Source organism: Rhipicephalus microplus, chromosome 8 (assembly GCF_043290135.1).
Source record: "Rhipicephalus microplus isolate Deutch F79 chromosome 8, USDA_Rmic, whole genome shotgun sequence".
Taxonomy (NCBI): domain Eukaryota; kingdom Metazoa; phylum Arthropoda; class Arachnida; order Ixodida; family Ixodidae; genus Rhipicephalus; species Rhipicephalus microplus.
Window position 1 is genome coordinate 85,893,170 of NC_134707.1, and position 20,407 is coordinate 85,913,576.

At 42.0% G+C, this 20,407-nt stretch overlaps 1 protein-coding gene across 1 annotated transcript in view; it reads left to right on the plus strand.

The window, feature by feature from the left end:
- The window catches only part of LOC119165095 (uncharacterized), a 38,423-nt gene that overhangs the window by 14,159 nt on the left and 3,857 nt on the right, over positions 1–20,407 (plus strand). The window contains exons 4-10 of the mRNA XM_075872256.1: positions 5,722–5,847; positions 9,704–9,800; positions 11,622–11,717; positions 12,420–12,497; positions 14,675–14,914; positions 17,278–17,489; positions 19,782–19,884. Of these exons, the coding sequence (XP_075728371.1) occupies positions 5,722–5,847; positions 9,704–9,800; positions 11,622–11,717; positions 12,420–12,497; positions 14,675–14,914; positions 17,278–17,489; positions 19,782–19,884 (952 nt within the window). The remainder of the gene's footprint in view (positions 1–5,721; positions 5,848–9,703; positions 9,801–11,621; positions 11,718–12,419; positions 12,498–14,674; positions 14,915–17,277; positions 17,490–19,781; positions 19,885–20,407) is intronic.

Here is a 20,407-nt window from a genome sequence, read left to right on the forward strand (position 1 = left end):
TTAGTTATGGGAGGTAATTTAAAGAGGTTACAGTTACAACATTTAAAAGATTGGATTATTAAAATTATCTACAATGTTTATTTGAAAACTTCAAGAGCCCCTTTGCTGGGGTGTTGCTTGCTTTCATTATTATTTTTGTGGTTGCAATAGAGTCGCCAGGTCAGTGATGTATGTGAGGAGATGCGGTTACTTTGATCTGGCATTGAGATAAACTCTCTTTACTTGCAGTCGCAGTTTTGCTGTTTTCCTCATAAAGCCTAATAGTGAGTGCTGTTGTTGTTTTTTGCCCTTGGTCTACTATGCCAGCTGTAATGCTGTAGCTTACTTGATGCTAATATTTCTATATTTTGTTTAATGTTACTTGGTTGCTGAGAAATTTTCATTTTGACAAAACTGCATAGTATATCATCGTTAAGTACTGCATTAACGCAATGTGCTTGTGATTAGTAGCAGAACTGTTTTGTAAATTTTTTCAGATTGAGCAGTCCATAAAGGGCGTAGTTATTACTAAAATCAGTCTCGTTGAGGTTTCTTACTTCTCATGCAGTGTACAAAATGGTTTGAATGTAATTTCTGTTCTATTTCATATGCCAGGTTAGCACTGACCAAAAAAAAATGACAATAGAATTTTGTTATGCTTGCCGTAAGCATGTTGGCCATATTACTGACTAATATGAGCAAGAAATATTTTAGATGTTTGTTGTATCAGTGCTTTTCTGATTGAGATTTCACCTACTGTAAAAAGCAGTGTACAGTATTTGTTCCTGTCGCCATGAACAAAATTATCGAACTGTTACTAAACATCCTCATTTATATTTGCATTTTGTCACATGTTCTTGGAGCCATGTACATAACTTGCAAATTAGAAAGCAGCATTAAATATTTAAGTCTGATGACTAGTATACGTTATTGTACGAGATAGCCACGTCATTTCGTGACGAATCTGCTGTTTAAAAATTATGTCAGTTCCGAGCTACCCATCAGAGTCAAAATTACGTTAATAGGATGAAAACTGAAGACTTTAGATGAAACTGTGTGCGATACTTAGCCCTAAATTGTCGTATTTCAATTTACGAGAACACATATATGTATAATTGGAAGCTGTAAGAAAGGGAAAAGCTGTTGATTCGAAGCAAATTTACGTCAGCAGAACTAAAATGTTGTTAGAAACGGGGATCATTAGAGGAGTGGATTCTATCGGCATTTGATAGTTAAATGCAGTGGGTATAGGGGCTAATCGTGCTCCCTGACTGTCGCAACGACTCTTATGTGCAGGACCCATTAACAACGAATCTAAAGATCATGAGAACAGTCTTCGAAGTAGCTGCATCTGCTTTAACACATGAGCAGTTTCTTATCAGGACTTTCGCAAAAGTGAAAGTTTGATAACATTGAATTGTTCTTGATTGATCGATAAGAGTAACAATGCACTCCTTTGTCTACTACAAAGGGGAGTCAGTACATTCCTGATAGTCACATATAGTATGTGTCACGTGGATGTGCTGTATGTGCCGTATTGTAACGCGACCGCAGATGTAAGGTCAGGTGTAACTTTTCATTGCAAAAGAACTTGTTGTTGGGCTAGATGGTAGAGCATTTCGAAAAGTTAATTCGAGCGCGAAAACTTTACACGATTGCTCACACATGCACACACCCATGCATCAAACACACACAGCACTCACTTCCAACTGATTTATTCATAGCTCGAATGCTTGAATATATACAGGACACATTGTGCGCACACACACCATAGAAGGCCAACAGCATACATTATCAAACGTACAGTTAATCAATGTCATAGCCTCAGAGCGATAAACTGAAGTTCGCTTGGTAACAACGAAATTGAAGGGGCGCTTACACAGTTATCTTTATTTTTTTCAGTGAAAAAGGCCTCTAACACTTCACGTGCAGTTTACTTGCGCTTCTGCCTAGAATCTTCGTCTCAAAAAATCGTGCGTCACAACCACACGAGATGACATGCGCAACCAGGTGCGCATACTTGTCATCTCTTTTTGTTAATTTTTGGGCGTGTTCCCTTAATCGGTCATTAATGCACCGTTTGGTTTGGCCAATGTTCACTTTTCCGCAGGATAAGGGTATGGAGTACACAACCCCCATGGAACACTTAACAAAGGCCAGAAGAAACATGAGAGTTGAACATGATTAAGAGTTGAACATGATAGCGATATTCTATTCCTAGTGTGTACATCAAACACTTAGTGTATGAAGCCTTTTCGAACTTGTATGCACCCACTATGTGGCCTTCCTTAAAGGTGCCCTGCAACACTTTTTGAGCATGGTCAGAAAACACTGCCGATCGGTAATAGAGGCTCCCGAAAACACGCGAGCCAAATGTTATAGCGCTGCACGCGGCCTGGACTTCACAATAAGTTATCAAAGTCAGCTGAAATTGCTTTCTCTTTCCTCAATAAACGACTGAATATGCAGAAAAATCACTTATAGAATGCTCATCTATCAGCCATTGGCTGATTTGAACATGGCACGCTCGGCCGTCACTTGTCCACACGCCCGCGCGCGATCATACTGGAAAAGTTGCGTATTCGAAGGAAAAAAAAAAGAAAAAAGTGCTCAAGGCCACAAGGCGTGCGTGTCGCTTTTTTTTCCCCTCCTATCCCTTCCTGTTTAGCTTCCAGAATTTTCATCGGGAGGAGAGAAGAGAGAATGCGATTGCGGTGTGTGACAAATATTTGTAACTCCGCTCGTACTGGAAAGACTCTTAGAATTTTCGCGCTGCCCGACAGCAGTGGTCTAGTGGCTAAGGTACACGGCTGCTGACCCGCAGGTAGCGGGATCGAATCCCGGCTGCGGCGGCTGCATTTCCGATGGAGGCGGAAATGTTGTAGGCTCGTGTGCTCAGATTTGAACGAAATTTCCGGAGTCCTTCACTACGGCATCTCTCATATTCATATGGTATTTTTAAGACGTTAAACTCCACATATCAATCAACCAGAATTTTCGCGGCATTGAATTTGTGAGTTCCAGTGAATTAATTTCATGGTTACTCAAAGAAGTGTTTCAGGGCCCCTTTAAGGCTACAGTAGCTTGTGTGTTTTTTGTAGAGGGTGACTGGCTTTAAACTAAGAAATTATGGTAATCCCATCTTCTGATGCGCGATGGCAATGTACGCTTGTGCCATGCATTATTACGGCAATATTTCATGTTGTATTGTGAAGCATTTATACAGGACGCAAGTGTTTGTTAAGCATGAATGTTACTTTCACTGCATTTCCAAGCAGAGGAAGGTATTTTCACTGTATTCCCAAGCGGGGGGGGGGGGGGGGGAGGCGTGGCCACCCGCTTGCCACGCAAACGACTTGGGTTCAATCCCCCACTCAGACCCAGGATTTTTCAGAATTTATTTTATTTGCATCTTTCCCGATTTTTTGGTCACGCAAAGATGATTTTTCACTCACAACCAACGACGCCGACGCTGGAATTTCTGCGAAACGAGCTCTTTACCACAATTGCATTAATAATAATAATAATAATCATTATTGCTCATTTCACAAGAAAATAGTACACATGTTAGATTCGCCAAAGCCACATGGGGCTTAAGCAGCAGTGCCTGGCAGCAGCGGAAAACGACAAGCGTTAAAGTTGTACATTGGCTTGAATACCAAAATGCAAAAAAAAAGTAACCAATGCCGCTTAAAAGACAATAACAACTTCACCTAAAACGAAAAATAAATCATCTGCCTAAGCATTTTTTTTAACTATATTCAGCCCTGGTGCGCAGTACACAGGTGGCCGATTGATTTCAATTTTATGAACATATTTGAATACAACGAAAGAAAATTCAGTATTTCAAGTCCAATTTAGTGTAGTTTGGCTCTAGTGATGTGGAGGATGCAGAGAATGCGTAAAAATATAAATCTGAGCGTGAGGAATCAATACACATTTAGTGCAAACCACTTCACAGTGAACAGCCGGTGCACGGAATAGCGCATTTTGATGTCATGTGCTTCTTTTTTTTTTGTGGCTGCAACAAAGGCATGTGTGGTCAATGGAGATACGGGACACTCTGGCATATTCTTAAAAACAACAGACGATAGGGATGTCCCACTCCTGATAGGCGACTGGTGCCGATAACATTGTCTTGAAAAGGTACGCCTACGAGGCATTGACTGTCCCCACGTGTGTAAAGCAAGGTTTTGGTGACCTGTAGCAGCGAAGCATTTTCTTTTTTTTTTTTTTCACACTAAATGATTTTTGATGAGTAAAAGCAGGCAGCTCAAGTCGTGAAATTCAGCTAATTTTATTCTAATAAATATCTAGGATGAGATTCAAGTTCAGTTTCAGTGTTGACTAATTTTTATTCTCGCAAGAACTGAGGAAGGTCTGAAGGTATCGTGATAATTCCTGGTTTATGAAGGTTTGGGCCCGCTCACGTACACTTGTAAGACTTTCACACGAAATTAGACAAATTAGGGATGTGCGTGTGGTAGTCGTACAGTACTTTTTGAGCCCTGCAAAGTAGAAATACGGTTTTGAAAGATTAGTATGAGATAGTACTTTTTGAGCCCTGCAAAGTAGAAATACGGTTTTGAAAGATTAGTATGAGATAGTACTGTGAGCATGATGAAGAGCTAAGATACAACTTTTGAAATGGAACAGTGTGTAGCGATATATTTCATAGCAGTCAAATCTGTTTAGTAATCTTACATCAGTTTGTAATTAGGTATTCAACATCATTTTAGAATTATAAACCGAACTGCATATGTGTTTTCCTGAAGTAATACTTAAACTGGCAATACTGGAGTTAGTTCGCTACTTGCATACAGCTCTACATAAGGTGGTGGGGCAGGAGGAAAAAAAAAAAGAGCATTTGAACGGATTCACTTATCCAACATTCCTGGTTCCTGGGGGCAGAAAGACAACGAAACAAATTATTTTTGTGCAGGGAAAGATGTGTAGGTGGATAAAAAGGGGTGCTACTCTAAAAACACAATCTTTTTGGTTTATATAAATTATCTGTTTTTACTTGCTTTGTTAAGTTCGGTAGCTCTAGCTTCACAACAATAAAAATTAGTTTCATTTAAACAGGAAATGGGTTAGAATCATTTTCTAGGGGTGAATATGGAACCAGGAAAAAAAAAAGCTTTTTTTTTATTGAGGAGGCTTCAAAAGTTCATGTATATATATGTGCTGATTTCAAATATGTAACCTTTTTTTTTTGCATAATATGTATGAAACATTGTGTGTGATGTTTTGTGAGAAAGAGTTATTAAGCTGGACAAACCAGCACATAACACTATTGTGCAATTAGAACTCTATGCAAGACAGCAATAGATCTTCTAAACCCGTTTAAGCACAAGCGTAGGTTGAACCTTCGTGAGGGACACCCCAGCGTGACATCAACTCACTTCTACAGCTTTGCATTGGGAGACACTCAATATATTGAAATGTTATTTTATTTCTTTGTGTTGTACATTCAAACCTCTGTATAATGAACTCAGATATAACAAAATATCGGTTATACTAAAGTAAATAAAGAATAGTCTTGCAGTAGCTGTAGTGTTAGGAGCATACCTTTATTACAAATTTTCGGAAATAATCAACTTTATTAGATGCAACTTTGTTACAGTGAGGTTTGAGTGTATAAATAAAGAACTTCTGTAGCTGTATTTTCTAGCCTCTGTGCTGTTTGGTCAGTCGGTTCGAATTTAGCGGTCTCACTGGTTTCTTGTGATGAACGTGCAGGGGTCGCTCTAGCCACTCCGAATGCAATGGTCTCGACCGTCGCACCATCGTGCTGAGCAGCAGCAGCGGAAGCAGCAGTGGCTCCACCGAGGGGCCCGACAGTCCCCTACCCGGAGAGGTCCTCGGGTGAGTGCGCCATTCGCTGTGAATCAGTGCCTGGCAGATTGAAAAATTCGTGAACCTGGTGTGTCGCCCCAGGCAACGCTTTGACAAGTGGACCTATTGTCTTCAAGGGTGTGATGCCTGTCTTGGTGCGCATATGTAACACTCGCACTCATCATAACGAACCCATATTATAACAAAATATTGGTTACAGAAAAGTAAATCAATAGTCTTGCAGTATAGTGTTGGGCATAAACTTTTATAATGAATTTTGGTATATAGAGAACTTATTTTTGTGTATGATGCAACTTTTGAAAATGAGCTTTGGGTGTCTATGCTCTGTAACCTTCTACTCCAATCCTAAGAGGAGAAAAGGGTACAAAGAATATGTGCACATGCTAAGGTAGGCCTTGCAGCCTCGAAGATGACATGTCTGCTTGTCGAAGTTGTGGCTGTAGTGACAGCCAGTGCTCACAAATTATTCATATCATTAGGCTTCCTTCTTTGACCTTCTGCCTTTTTTTAATACCTGGCATATTGACATTTCTGTTGACTGCCTATTATGTATGAATTATTCATGCAGTATTGAGAATGACTGTCATTCAAGTCTTTATGACAGAAAGAAAGCTTTTGAGAATCGCAGTAATGTTGCACGTCTAAGTTTAACTGAAGTGGGGCCTAAATGGGTGCCAAAGTCTAAGTACTTGAGCATTTTCTCATTCAGCTCGTCAGAATGCTGCCACCTTGGCAGTTATTCAAACTTACAATCTTGTTCTCTGGAATGAAATGCTGTAATTACTGTTTCTGTGCATAGCATTAAATTTTCTTATGTATAACTCGTCCGTTCACATAACCCACACCCCCAACATCAGAACAATGGAAGAAGAAAAAAAAAAACTATCCAGGTATTGTTGTGAAGTTCTCTTTCTTGTATTATAATAAAGCAGTGCCGTGATGCCAACTTGGGCACCGCAACACTCATCTAATTTCTTTGACTGCAGCTCCAAACCTTGCTGATATTCTGTGCGGGTTATGTATGAGAAAATACAGTAATTGCTGACCTGCAACTTCACTGCCTACTCTGCTAGTGTCAGCTGGAAAAGAAATGGTCCTCTAAAAATGTACAAAGAGAGAGAGCGGTGCTCAGTCTGTCTTCCTCGACTGCATCCAATATCTTGCACTTGAGAATCTGCTCGCATGCCGCTGTTTTTTCTTCCTTCTTGAGAACAAAAAAAACTTGCTACATGTCGTGTGCGCAAAGATGCTGAAGCACGTGTTAGATCCCTTGTTTTCTGAAGAAAGATAAAGACCACTTAAAAGGGCCGCATACCTTGCAGACGTCTCTCGTGACTCGTAGCTGATGTTTGAATTGACATCTACTCACTGTGTGCATACAAATGTCATGGATCGTGGCTCTGTTGTGAGTAGGACGCCTTTACTTTGCACCCCTAATGTCAAAAAATTTTACTCATATTCTAATACTGTGAGAAAATTTTTAGTTGCAGAATATGTCGGTGCATGTGCTGTTGATTGTGCATTTTTTGTACTGTTAAGAGAAGACCGTGATTCAAGTCTCAAATTTATTTTGCCGGTATGGTTTCGCAGGCAAGATGGCAACAATGTGCAACTGCTGCACTCATTTCAGTGTAACTTTGGCTAATTTTATAAGTTAGAAAATTGTGTTTCAGTGTGTGAAGTCTTTGCTAATTGGATTCGTAGAAAATAACATTAGACTACCAAAAAAATGTAGCAAAATATTCAAATTTGAATGGTAGGAGTCGTTAAACTTGTAGTTTTCGGCATGCAATTTAAGAAAAAAAAATGGTTGACTGTGCTTTAGCTTTGTTTGTTTGGGTTCACCCAAATGTAACGTTATTTTTTGCCTTGGTGGGGGAATAACATCATTTTTTGCCTTGGTGGGGGGAAATGAACATGTTTTTCTTTCCTGCTCATAACAGTTACAACTGGCAATGCCATTTTTATGTGGAACAGTCAAGCAACAATGCATATTTACTTGTAAAGATAGCATACACCTTCTGTGCCAACACATTTATGGTACAACAATACGGCCTGCCGAATGCTATGCCTGAATAATGTTCGAGTGTCCATGATGACAGTTTAGCCACGAAATATTACGTTCTCCGAGTGGTAAAGTTTATTTCTGTGTTCATGCTGGTGTGGGGTTTCTGTAAAAGTTTTCAAAACGTTTCTGCCACAACAAGGCGCTAATGTGGTATCCCCGATCTCTGATGCTTCTAACTGCCAAAACTTCCATAGTTCTAAAAATGCGTCTTTGTCATTCATGCAGCTATTCATCTGAAGTACACATTAGCTGCTTAGCATGCAGTGGTTTGTAATCTTGTTATCACATTCATAGCTCTGTTTCATCTTTTATGAGGTATAGTGACAACATGAACGTTTCATAAGTTACTTGAGCTTTCAAATTGTTAATACTACCGAAACGGTGTCGCAGGGTCAGATGAATGCCTGAAAAATGGAACATTAAACACAAGCGTTGTGTTTTTTGTACATTTGTCTTACCTTGTAGTGCCGTTTCAGTAGTATGAATTCGTACCAACTTGCCTAGTTTTCAGTCTTTCAAATGATGCCTGTTTGCTATAGAGAAGAAGCTATTCAAATGGGGTCAAATAGTGTGTACTTGATTCGGGGATTGAGATATTCAAATAGGATCATATCCTCCACTGCTTACTTTTAATTTTTAATGTATATTCACTGCCCCAGGCATATTTCTTAGAATGCATTGTCATCTTGTCAGGGCATAATTATTAACGTGCCTGTTAATAAATTGATCACAAAAATGTCGGCTAGATTGAATGCTGTAACAAATCTTCTCAGATGTCTCTTGCTAAGCACACTGGTGCCAAAAAATTACTCACTGATAAAAACAACATTAAGCACAAGATGGCTGCTACATAATTAGAGAGAGGGAGCTGTCAGCCGGTTTTGATATTAAAGGGGCCCTGCAAAACTTTTTGAACCTAGTGTGAAAATACTTTCAATAAGTGGTCAAGGCTCCTGTAAAACAGTGAGCCAAACACTCTAGCATGGCACGTGGCATGGAATTTGCAATATTTTGGAGTCTGCTACAAGTTGCTCGTTCTCTTGACAAAGGGTGGGATTAGCCAAAATGACTGCATCATAGGCACGAAGCACATTGGCTGATTTAAGGATTGCGAGTTACATGGTTACTGCAGCTGCCGCAGGATGCCGAAGCATGTCCGAGCTGCACTGTCTAGCATTATGAAAAAAGGAATTACATTAGTGTTCTCGCTGTCACACTGAAAGTAAGCTGCACATTCAAATTAAAGTCTTAAAATGTTTAAAAAGTGTTCAAGGTGACGATGTGCCCTGATGAGCAGATGTAGCTTCACGCCCTCTTGTCCACTGCCATCGCCAGGAGATAGGTTAGGGGGGTTTGAACTCCTCTATCCCCCAAAGTTTTTCAGTTTGGCGTGTGTATACTTATAGACATACAGGCACAAATGCATGTTTGAACATACACAAAGGTTGAAATTAATGAACCCCTTTACCACCCCCCCCCCCCCCTCCAAAAATTTCTGGCTATGCTGCTAGTCCGTTTCATCCCCCCCTATATAGCATGCAGTGTGCTCACTGGTATAAAAAAATAGAGAATATGCTTAAGGTATGTGATAAATCCCTCTATCATTGCTCCTACTCGAGATTTTAAAATTCTTTGTGGCAGTTCGATTCATGAGGCAACAAATTTCTTTGGTGCTGCTACTCGACAATTACTCGGAAAAGTTTCGCAGTGCCTCTTTAACATCAAGAGGAAGTACTCAATGTTCAACATGTGCCAGCTATCCGGACAGCGAGTGGAACTTGGGTTTTTTTTCTGCAGCTCTGGGGTCCGTTGGAGTGGCGGGGGCCGCAGCGTGTCCGAGGTCAAGGAGCTGGCTTATGCACGCCTGCAGGCGGAGCTGTCACGAGCGCAGCAGGTATCCAAATACCTCCGTGCCACTTTTGCTCGTTTCACGTCATGACGAAAGCCGACGTCACGGCTACTGCATCTTTTAGATGCAAAGGAGCTCGTCGACTAGCCTGTGTAACACTGTCTGTCCATGTCTCTCTTTACCAAGAACAATATATACCAGGAAAACACAAGGAGTTTCAAGATACAAGAGTGTAAATTCCGTGATGAAGTGTCGTCCGGTAACGAGATTTCGCAATCTAAAAGCGGTATAGATGGTGAGCTGACACAACTATCAATATTCTTTCTTTATGAAAAAAGGCTTCCGCGATCTCCCTAGTTTTTGTGTTGCGAATGCGGACGTGCACGAAAATGCATTGCAAACTTGCATGGCAAGTTTTACATGCAAGTTTCACCTTCTTCCACACCACTGTCTAGGTACCATTTATAGCTGTTAGTGCGTGCATGTTTAACTTCAGAATGAAATTCACCCCTTTTAGGGTTTGATGAGACCCACACGAAACCTGCGTATTAGGGCTGGCAGAAAACTCTTGTAACTGCTGTGTTATTTTACAGCTGCCATTGTAATTAAAAACATTTCTTGCTGATTGTTCTTTGGTTTTTCATTCCATTTGCTGAATGAGCAGTAGTGCAACCGCATGTGCACTGCATGCTCATTCTGTGGTGCAGTGAAGCGTACTACCTGCAACATTTCATTACCAAAGCAGCACACTAATTCAGTACTGCAAAAAGCCTTCAGGTCTCATGAATTCTGTCAGAAGACCTAGATTAAAAATGAATAAGAAAAAAAATTATTTCAATGCAGCGTAAGAGCAAGGCGTGCTCTGTTTTAAATTAATGATACATAAGACTAATTCCCAATCCCCGTGAAAGTTAACATGTCTTGGTTTTTCTATGCAGATCACAAGTATCTCATTAGCTTCATACATGCAAAGTGTTGTACTTTTGCATTCAAGAAATATTTAATGGAGATTATACTTTAAAATTGTGTATTAGCTCACCTTCAATCACATGCATCTGCAGTGAAAGGCAGACTAAGAACTAATTACAACAAGGACATTCTTTTCTTTGTCATTCTCTTCTGTTAAAATAGTTTAGTACTATAAAAAATGAAATAACATTGACCACAGAAGGAATAAGAAAGACTTTCTGTCTCTCTCGATGGCAGTTTTGTTCACATAAAAGTAATAATAATAATAGCTGAGGTTTTTTGTCTTAAAACAACGATATCATTATGAGAGTCGTCATTGTGGAGGGCTGTGGAAATTTTGACCATCTGGTGTCCTTTAACATGCGCCCACATGGCCCAGCTCACCGGCCTCAACCGTATTGCCTCCACCAAAGTGCGACCTCCGCAGTTGGGATCGAACCTGCGAAGTTTGAATCGGAAGAAGGCTCCCATAAAGGAAGCTGAAAAGTCTGCTTAGGAGCGCAGTTCTTTAGGCTGGCACCCCGTTATTGCCATCGCCAGGTGAAGCTCTCTAAAACATCGATGCAACGCCGAGGCAAAAAGACAGTGAAACGATCCATGAGTGTCAAACTCCTGAACCGGCTGAGTGTGCGCTCGCAACTCTCCCCTTTCTGTCTCGCTCTCCTTCTTTCTTTGTCTCTGCCCTCTCGTTTATTTAAGGAGCTTTGCTCATCCGTTTTATTGGTACACCGAACTGCTGGTTTTTGTCAATCTCTTTGTGTTCCGTGTTTTTTTACTCTGTATGGTGCTACTTTGCGACCAGATGAGGTGCTTTTAAAACCTCTAATTCAATGTTTGAACGTGTGATTGGTGAGTACAGCTGTGTGCGATGCCAATGGCAACTTTGTACACACGCAGGAGCTGCGCCTTCGCGACGAGGAAGTTGCCCGTCTGAGCCAGATTCGAGACCAGGTGGGCGCCGAGCTCGAGGAGCTCACTGCCAGCCTGTTCGAGGTGGGTGTCTTAGAGTTGCAGCACGCGGTTGCCATTTCGTGTTGGTTTTTGTGTGCCCTTGTCGGTAAGGTTGCCACTGAATTTGACTCGGCAGCAGTAGCAGCTAGAAGATCGGAAGACGACACTCAAGTGCCGGAAACTTCTAAAGAATAAAATTTGAAAGCTAGGTGCGTTACTTGCTGCATTTTACCTGCATTATTTTCTCTTCAGCTCTTGTGCGCAGATAATAAACAGGTACCTATATATGTGAATTTGGGTTTGGCAAGGTTGTTGCCATGGGATCGGTGTGGAGTCAGCGAACGACCGAATAAGTAAAGGTATATCTGTTCGAAATCTTTTAAGTGCTTTTGTTGAACACAATATTCTATCGGGAGTATATTTATAGGCATCGCAAAAAGTGATCATATTTTACATGGCCGATTTCTGCCCATAAAACCTAGCAATGAGGCACATGCCAAGGTTTAATGAAGCTTGGCTCAGCGAAACAAAGAAATCGACTCCCCATGAAGAGAAGGGCAAAAATAAATGAATATTTCAGTGTCAATTGCACCAACCTACAAAGGTGTAATCGAAGAATGGATTAAACTTAGATGGAAATAGGCCAAGTAGACTTCACTTAACTGAAGTTTTGGAAAGATCAGCGTAAAATCATTTTCTTAAACCGTTGAATCAAGTTGCCTGTGTTACGCTGCTCTTTGTCAGGAAGCAAACAACATGGTCCGGGAGGCCAACATGAAGCAAGCAGCAGCTGAGAAGCGTCTCCAGGAAGCTACTCTGAAGGTGAGTGGGAGTGTTTGTACGGCGCCACTGCATTTGTTAGTCAACTTCCAGTAATTCTTGGAACGAGTAACCAGCGGGATTGCGTAGTCACTGCCCACTATTGCTGACATCTGCTTTTACTGTCGGAGTGACACGTGATGCGTGCTGCATTTTGCCACAATAGTTGAAAATGTGGCATCGCCGTTTGTTGAAATGAGATACCGTATTTACTCATGTAATGAATGCACTCGCATAATAAATACACCAACTTCTGTTGTCAAATTTTGGATTTTTTTTCTCTCGCGTAATAAATGCACCCCCTACATTCATCTGCTGCAGTCCCCCAAACACACCCGGCGCTTCTTTGCTTGCTGTATCTTTTCTGTGTTCTTTTTTAAGCCAACCCCCTCGGCATTGCCTTGAATTGCCCCCCCCCCCCCCCCCCTTCACCTGCTGCCACGGGCCATTTTGTTTTCTTTTAATCTGTGCGTGGCAGGTATGAGTGTAGGAACAATGCAGCAGACAAACACCCAGCGAGTCAAGGTCACGAAACTGCCCGCGCCAAGTATTGCCAAGTAAGTAAATATGAAACTTTAAGGCCCAATCACATGCACGCAATTTTCGAGCGACGGCGACAGGATTTGTTGTGGTTATGGCTGTCCCGAAGGGCCGTTCGTCACCGTTGCATCACAGGCTTATGGAAAACCAGAAAAAAGTCGCTTGTCGCCCAGAAAAGAGCGAGACGATTCCCGTAAAAAAACAGCACCCCTTATTCTTGCTTCAGTTTCTATTAGCTTTTCATGCTTGTTATCTGCGTGTACGTCAAGGAACGCAAGATATAGGCTACCTCTTCTACAGCCACTTCTCATGCAGACATTTGTCGATTGTTATCGATTATCGATTATTGATTTTGTCTATCTTGTTATCGATTGTTTGTTTCGATGCTTTTGTGGTAGCTTGCTGCAATGTCAATGGCTGTGTCAGAGTTGTTGTGCGAGGTTGCCGGGGAATGAGCAAAGTGCATCGTAGCACGCGCTTTTGGGCACTCCTCGAGATCACAGCAGATGCCACTGTTGTGGTTAAATGTTTGCGAGAAGAGCAAGCTGCAAAATGCTTTTATGGAGCGCGTGGGCAGCGCGGGGACAGCTTGCAGAAGGTAGCACCGTCAACGTTGATGAGTGAAGTGCTACAAAGAAGCTGTGTCCAAACAGTGTACGCATATGTAAAGTTGTGAAAGGCTAAGAGGCCTAACTTTCTTTTGCATTACCGCATTTATTGCTCATCCCAAAGAGTTTTCATAAAGTTTGCCCCCACATAATAAACCCACCCCTAACTTTGCTTCGATTTTGAGGGAAAAAAAAGTGCGTTCATTATATGAGTATATGCGGCAATGCTTTTTGAAGGTGGCAGGGATGAACGACTTTAATTTTCCGCCATGGGGGTTCAGTCGTTATGGTGGTTGGCTGCTGACAGGAATTTGGTGGGTTCGATCCGGCTGGAAGTGTTCACATTTCGATAGAGGTGAAATGGTAAAGGCACGTGTACTATGCAATGTCAGTGCGCATTGAAAAACACCTGATATTCAAAATTTCCAGAGCCAACCACTATGGCAGCTTTCATAATTATATCATGATTTTCGGGTGTAAGACATCAGAAATCATTGTAATCATTTAAGCCACTTTAATAGTAGCATGCCTCTCCCTTCCCCCAAATCATACCTGCGATGAAAATCGACCATTGTCTCATAATGGGTATCAATTACACTTGGTTGTTTTACATTGGCAGATTAGAATGTACATTTATTCAAAAATCGTTTCTATTTGTGCATAACTGTAGCGCCAGACAGATGAAAATCTGTCAAGATAACAAATTTGTCTCGGTCTGATTGAACTCGGGACCAACGCCTTTTTGGCCGAGTGATTGCTCTATGAGGTGAGCTATACAAAATGGTAGCACGTGGCAGGGCATGGGCGAATTATTACAAAGCTCAAAGCCCATGGACACCGATTATTGCAAATCATTCATGCAGACTCTTTGGAATAAATATGTGCCACAATAGTAGTTGTAAATCTTCCCTTTCAAAAGCAGTTATTCATTGAACTCATCAGTAAATTGACAACAGGATTTTGCGTACGTTCAGAGAAGGCGTTACGGCTTTTATAAAAACGCCGTACTTTTACGTCCTTCTACGGTTGCAGGTCGAAGTGTTGCAAGCGGAGGTGAGCGCCCTCAAGGCTCTCGTGCTCACGTCAACACCCAGCCGGCCCAACGCACACCTGCACCCACAGCTCAGTCGGCACCGGCATCGGCGCTCACCCTCCAACTACGAGCTGGCCACATGTCGACCACCGTCCCCTCCCAGTCAGCAGGTGTCCCAACAGCAGCAGTCCCAGTCTGGACAGCCAGGCAGCGACGGAGCGAGCCCCGACCTCTTGGAGGTGACTGTGTGTAATTGCCTCATGCGTTTTGCATAGGCCTGTGCGAATAGTGAATATTAGGTTCGAAGCGAATGGTGATTTTGATCGATTAATTTCGAATCGAATTCGGATGGTATGTATTGCATATAAAAAAAGGGAATATTTATCACGGCCTAACTAACCTGCACAATATTTCTTTTGAATGGAAATAAGGGCTCTATGGAAATGCCATTTCTTTTTGGTTCAAAGAAAGTCAGTTTGGGTAGGATGCAAGTGATAACCTGTAAGATACTTAACATTTGAAAGATGTTTTATACTTGGAGCATATAAGCCATCATAACAAGCTTAATAAAATGAATTGATTTGAGGGTAACATGTTCCTTTAAAGGAGCCCTGCAACACTTTTTCAAGTAGCCATGGAGCCAGTAAACATGCTTGTTCCCTCACAAATTTACCGCCGCGAAGTTTCTAGAATCAGTCCAGTAGGAGCAAAGTTCCAAAATTTGTCGCACGCTGCAATTGCATTCTCTCTTCTCGTGCCAACGAAATAGCTGGAAGCTAAGCAGGGAGGAATGGCACGGCGAAAGAAAATATGCCACACGCACCTCGTGACCTTGAGCACCTCTTTTTTTATTTTTATTATTATTTTTTTGAATATGCGGCTTTTCAGTGCGATTGCGCGCATACTCGTGGACAAGGGCGCGGTGGCCCCGGTAACGACGAGCGCGCCATGCTCAATTCAGCCAATGGCTGTGACCAGAGCCGTATATTCCTTCTTGGTTGTGACAAGTAGTTTTTGAGCTTGTAGTGTCATTTGCGGAGGGAAGAAAGTAATCTTTAGCTTTGAAAATTTATTGTGAATTACAGGCCGCGTGCTGCGCTATAATATTTGCCTTGCGTGTTTTCGGTAGCCCCAACCGGCAGAGTTTCTGACCATGAGACGCAAGTGTTGCAGGGCCCCTTTAAATTTGAAGGGTGGCTTTGTGGCGAAGCGAATTTTCTTTGGATAGGTGCTTTTACAGCTTAGCATACTTATGATGCAGTGAAACCATCTTTACAAGCGGTTACCTGCGGATTATTATACATCTATTTCTTCATTGCGAATACTTCAAAAATATTCGATAATTTAAATTCGAATCAAAGCAAATTTGAATACTCAACTATTCTTTCGAATATTCGAAGAATTCGAATGTTCGCACAAGACTAGTTTTGCAGCATATTTCTTTTGTGTTATACACAAATTTTTATTTATTTCGGTGGAGCTTACTTTCCACTTGTTCGTTTCGTGTGGACAGTGTTATTATCATGTACATCTTATATGGCATCTTGCGTCACCCATAACCTGCCACAGATGCATCTAGCATGTGTGGCGTTGAGCATGTTAAGGCCTAATTAAGACCAAGGCATGCTTATTTAAGTCAGTCAAGTTAAACAGGGCGAAGTTAAGCTTAGTTTAGTGAATTTGTGGGGCCTAGCCTAATTAAGTTAGGAATAATTAAGGCAGATTAACTAAAACTAATTATAAACCAGGCCTGCTAATCCAGCCCGGCTAATCTGGATTGAGCTGTTAATACACTAGTTGATTGTTTATGTTACATTGATGTATGAGAGATTGCATAACATTCGTTGGTTTGTGGCACACATAGCTCCCACGTCGATACCTAGCAGCACATCTGGGACTAACGCAAAAAAATCAGCATTTAACCCTTGTAGAAGCTGAAGTAGTCAAGATACACATGAACACAGCATAAGCTGAATCCTTCACAAATAAAGCACCAACATGCACTCCACTTATTGGTACTTCACAAGCACTCATTCAAGGCGCCATCACTTCAGGAGAAAAATGCCAGTGTGTGTGCTCCAGAGTAATTGGGTAACCTACGCCTGTACTCATGCGTACACCACACAGCACTCCAGTAACACGAGAGGCATAGTCTGTAGCTTGAGCCGTAAACGTGGGAAGGCATTCAGTTTCCTACTGGCATGTCTGTCACTGCACCGAAAGCTGTAACTACCAGCACCAACTTTCAGCACTCGTTAGTGTCATGACGCAGTAGTTCACTTCACTGATCCCAGACAGCAACACCATTGTCCCCTGCCAACCAAGGTTGCTGTAAAAGAGTGATGTGAGACATATAAAACGTGCTTATGAAGTCCCATTCATGAGCATTAGTAACACAGTTGCCCAGCGCATTTTGTTGCGGACCAAGAGGTTGTGGGTTTGACCCCCAGGCCATTTAAATTAACACAACTTTTGCTTTTGCTTTGTCATCTTTTCATGTGTACTTCATCGATTTTATCGGTATGAAACACCTTAGTTCCACTATATACAGGAGTGTGTGTTCAGGTAAGAAAGTCTGTGCATGACCCTTGAACAAACGCAGGTCGATCCGGTTTGCCACCGGGAGTTCCTCCGGTGGCAGGAGAAGCCTTGCATAACGGATCGGGAAGACATGTTTGTGTCGCGGCTGTACCGGGAGGACGTGCTGCCGTGCCTGCACTTCCCGAACTGCCAGCTGGCTGCGCAGGTGCTGCGTGCCATTGAGGAGAACAGCATCACCATCGAGGCAGTCAATGCGGCGAACCCTTTTCCCCGGTAAGCAGCCAATGCAAAGAGTGGAAGAATTTTCAGCAGATCCGTCCGTTTTACTGCCTTGAAAGCAAAGCTGTTAAAGCTGGCAGTGAGACGTCCGTTAACTAAAAACCTCTCTCCTGCACCGTTTCTGTAGCAACGGCCACAGCTGCATGCCACCTTTGCTGAAAACAGCCAAGCCACCGCCAAGCCGTTGCCATAAAAATCGCCCCTGTTTCTTACGCCGGATATCAAGGATAGTGATTTGAACTCATTCTGAATGCAAGATGGCAAGATTTGTTTCTATTCCGGATTCGCCCGCCACCGTTTCATGGCTGCTGCACCTTCAGCTAAGAACAGTGTATCCAATTGCTGCCAGTGTAGTGATAGCCGTGCTGCAGCCTAACAAACTGAACGTCAACCTCATTCTCTGTGCCAAGCTTTGCTTAACCTAATGGGAACTTCACACATTTTTTTTCTGCACATCAAGAAATGGCTAAAGTAAAATGAAGTTGGGCTAGTTAGGGTTTGGTGCATGGTGGAGGGTATAAAAACAGTACCAGCACAGGAACTAAAAAAATAGAAATGAATCACACCCATTTATTTCTCTTCTTGTGTTCCCAGGTTTGTGCTATTTGAGACCTTCAACCTTCAAAAAATGGCTCATGTAACATACTATATCCAGAACAAATGTTGCAAGTTGGTTATCCAGTTTACAGTTTTGATTTTCCAGTCTAGCTTCGAGGTACCCTGTAGTAGAGGGTGTTAGCCTACTGGTAAATTTTCAATGGGTTGGTTTCGGACATATTGAAAGCGAGCGGTGCCCTTTCAACATGGGCAGCCTACAGAGACGCCTAAGGGTGTTGAAGATACGAGTGCAGTGCATTAGTGGCAGCTTGCATGTGGTTTCGTAAGGGTTTGCATTGGTTTTTGAGCACCAGTGCATACTCCTGTATATTTTGCTGTATAAATTGTCACCAAAAATAGTTGTGTAAAAAATCTCAAGCAACTATTTTATATAATTTTCTGACCTCTCCCTAAATGCACAGAGGCATAAGTGCTGAAAGCCCATGTATGTAAATTTAGCTGCACATTAACGAATCCCAAGTGGTTGTAATTTCCGGAGCTCTTCAGTGCAGTGTCTCTACTATCATGTCTGGATTTTGGGATGTTAAACCCCAACTCTTATTATTATTAGAAATTGCTAGATGCACAAACCGAGAAACAAGACCATGCAAGAAGAGGTGCCCACAGAATTCTTTCATGTTTCTTCTTGTGTGGTGCTTGCTGCCTTTCCACATTCACGTCCAACAGATCACAAGAATACAGAGAATCAGTGAATCATTTAATGAAGCGTCTACATGATAAATCATAGCCAATGTAAAATTTTTGTTAACAGTGCATAGACAGAAAATAATTTATGTATAAAAAGTCGCCGAACCAAATCTGAATAATTGTTGGTCCCAAAAGCATGACATGACTGTGACAAGTGGCATATAGTGGGTGAATATTCAAATTTCTACTACCCGGGGTGCTTTAGTGTGGTCCTAATAAGCCCACAGGTCTATAGCATTCTATCGAAGTGTAGCTGTCATGGCTGGCATTCAAACCTTCGGTCTTTGAATCTGCTGTCGGGTGCCATCTCTGCTAGACCAACACTGCAGATGCTTATCAAAAGAAGTGGTCTTGTAGGGTTCATGCTGCGTGCATTGGAATATCTGGCTAGTGAGACTAGGGCAGAGTTGTTGACAGATGGCGTTTTTATACCATTTTGAGTGAAATGTTTGGGTTCTTTAAGGCCTTCCATGCCATGAGAGAAATTAGTTCATTCCCACATTTGTTGTAAAAGTAATTCAAGCTCGGTCTGTCAGTGGTAGTTTATTTTCGAGCCCTGCCTCGGTAGGGTTGCATTTATTTGCATACGTTGTCAATCTTTTGCTAGTTGGCAGCACAGAGTTAGTTTGGCTTGGGCAAGCAGGAATGATTTTATTCTTGTAGAGGAAGTGAAACATTTTGGCAACAATAGCCTTAAAAATGATCTCGCCATTTCTAGTGATAACTTGGGACAGCAGCATGGCACGGTAAAGGTTGGCCGTACTCACTCGGTTATAGCGCAAACACAAATATAACACAATTTGTGACTTCTCATCTCATTCAGGAAGATGTATAGTATTTCAATGTTCGATTGTAATGCGGGGCTATACTTCAGGTAGTAAAAAAATTAAAAAAAAACACTTGCTACATTTCATTAAACACAGTGGGACTGCTCTTTTGTGTTTCCTTGAATGGCACCTGAGTGATGACGATTGTGCGCAGGCGCTGCTCTCTGCTGGAGGCGTCACGTGTTTGCCAGTACCGCATGCGACTGGGCGACTCTGGCTCGGCCTGGTACCATATCTCGCAGCTGTGCCGAAATCGGGTGATGTCCCAACTCTTGCACGTCGTACTGATTTTTGTGGCTTTGCTTGTGCACTGAGTGCATAGCAGAAAGCGACCCATGTCACATCTGCATGACTGTCACGTCGAGGCAGTAATTCATGCTCATTATATCCAAAGATTTGCTGTATAGGTATATTTCTAACACTATGTCTATTGCAAAACTGTTCTTCATTTGCTTCGTTATAACCAATATTTTGTTATATCCTGCTTCATTATATCGAAGTACAGGTGTATCTGGGGCTGCATAACTCCGTGCAGCACCTACTGTTTGGCGTTGACTTGTGAGATGAAAAAAAAAAAAAATTGCCTTGCAGTGAAGCCTAGAAAATAATGAAGTCTAGGAACGTATAAGGGACATTAATTAGTTTGTTTCAAGTGTATCGTAGTCATTGTGATGTCTATGAGAAAAAAAGCGAAGTGGGAGAAAAGACAGTTTGCTTGGCGCCGACCGGGACTGAATTTGTAACCGTTGGATTATGTGCCCAGTAGGCACTGGGGGCAGT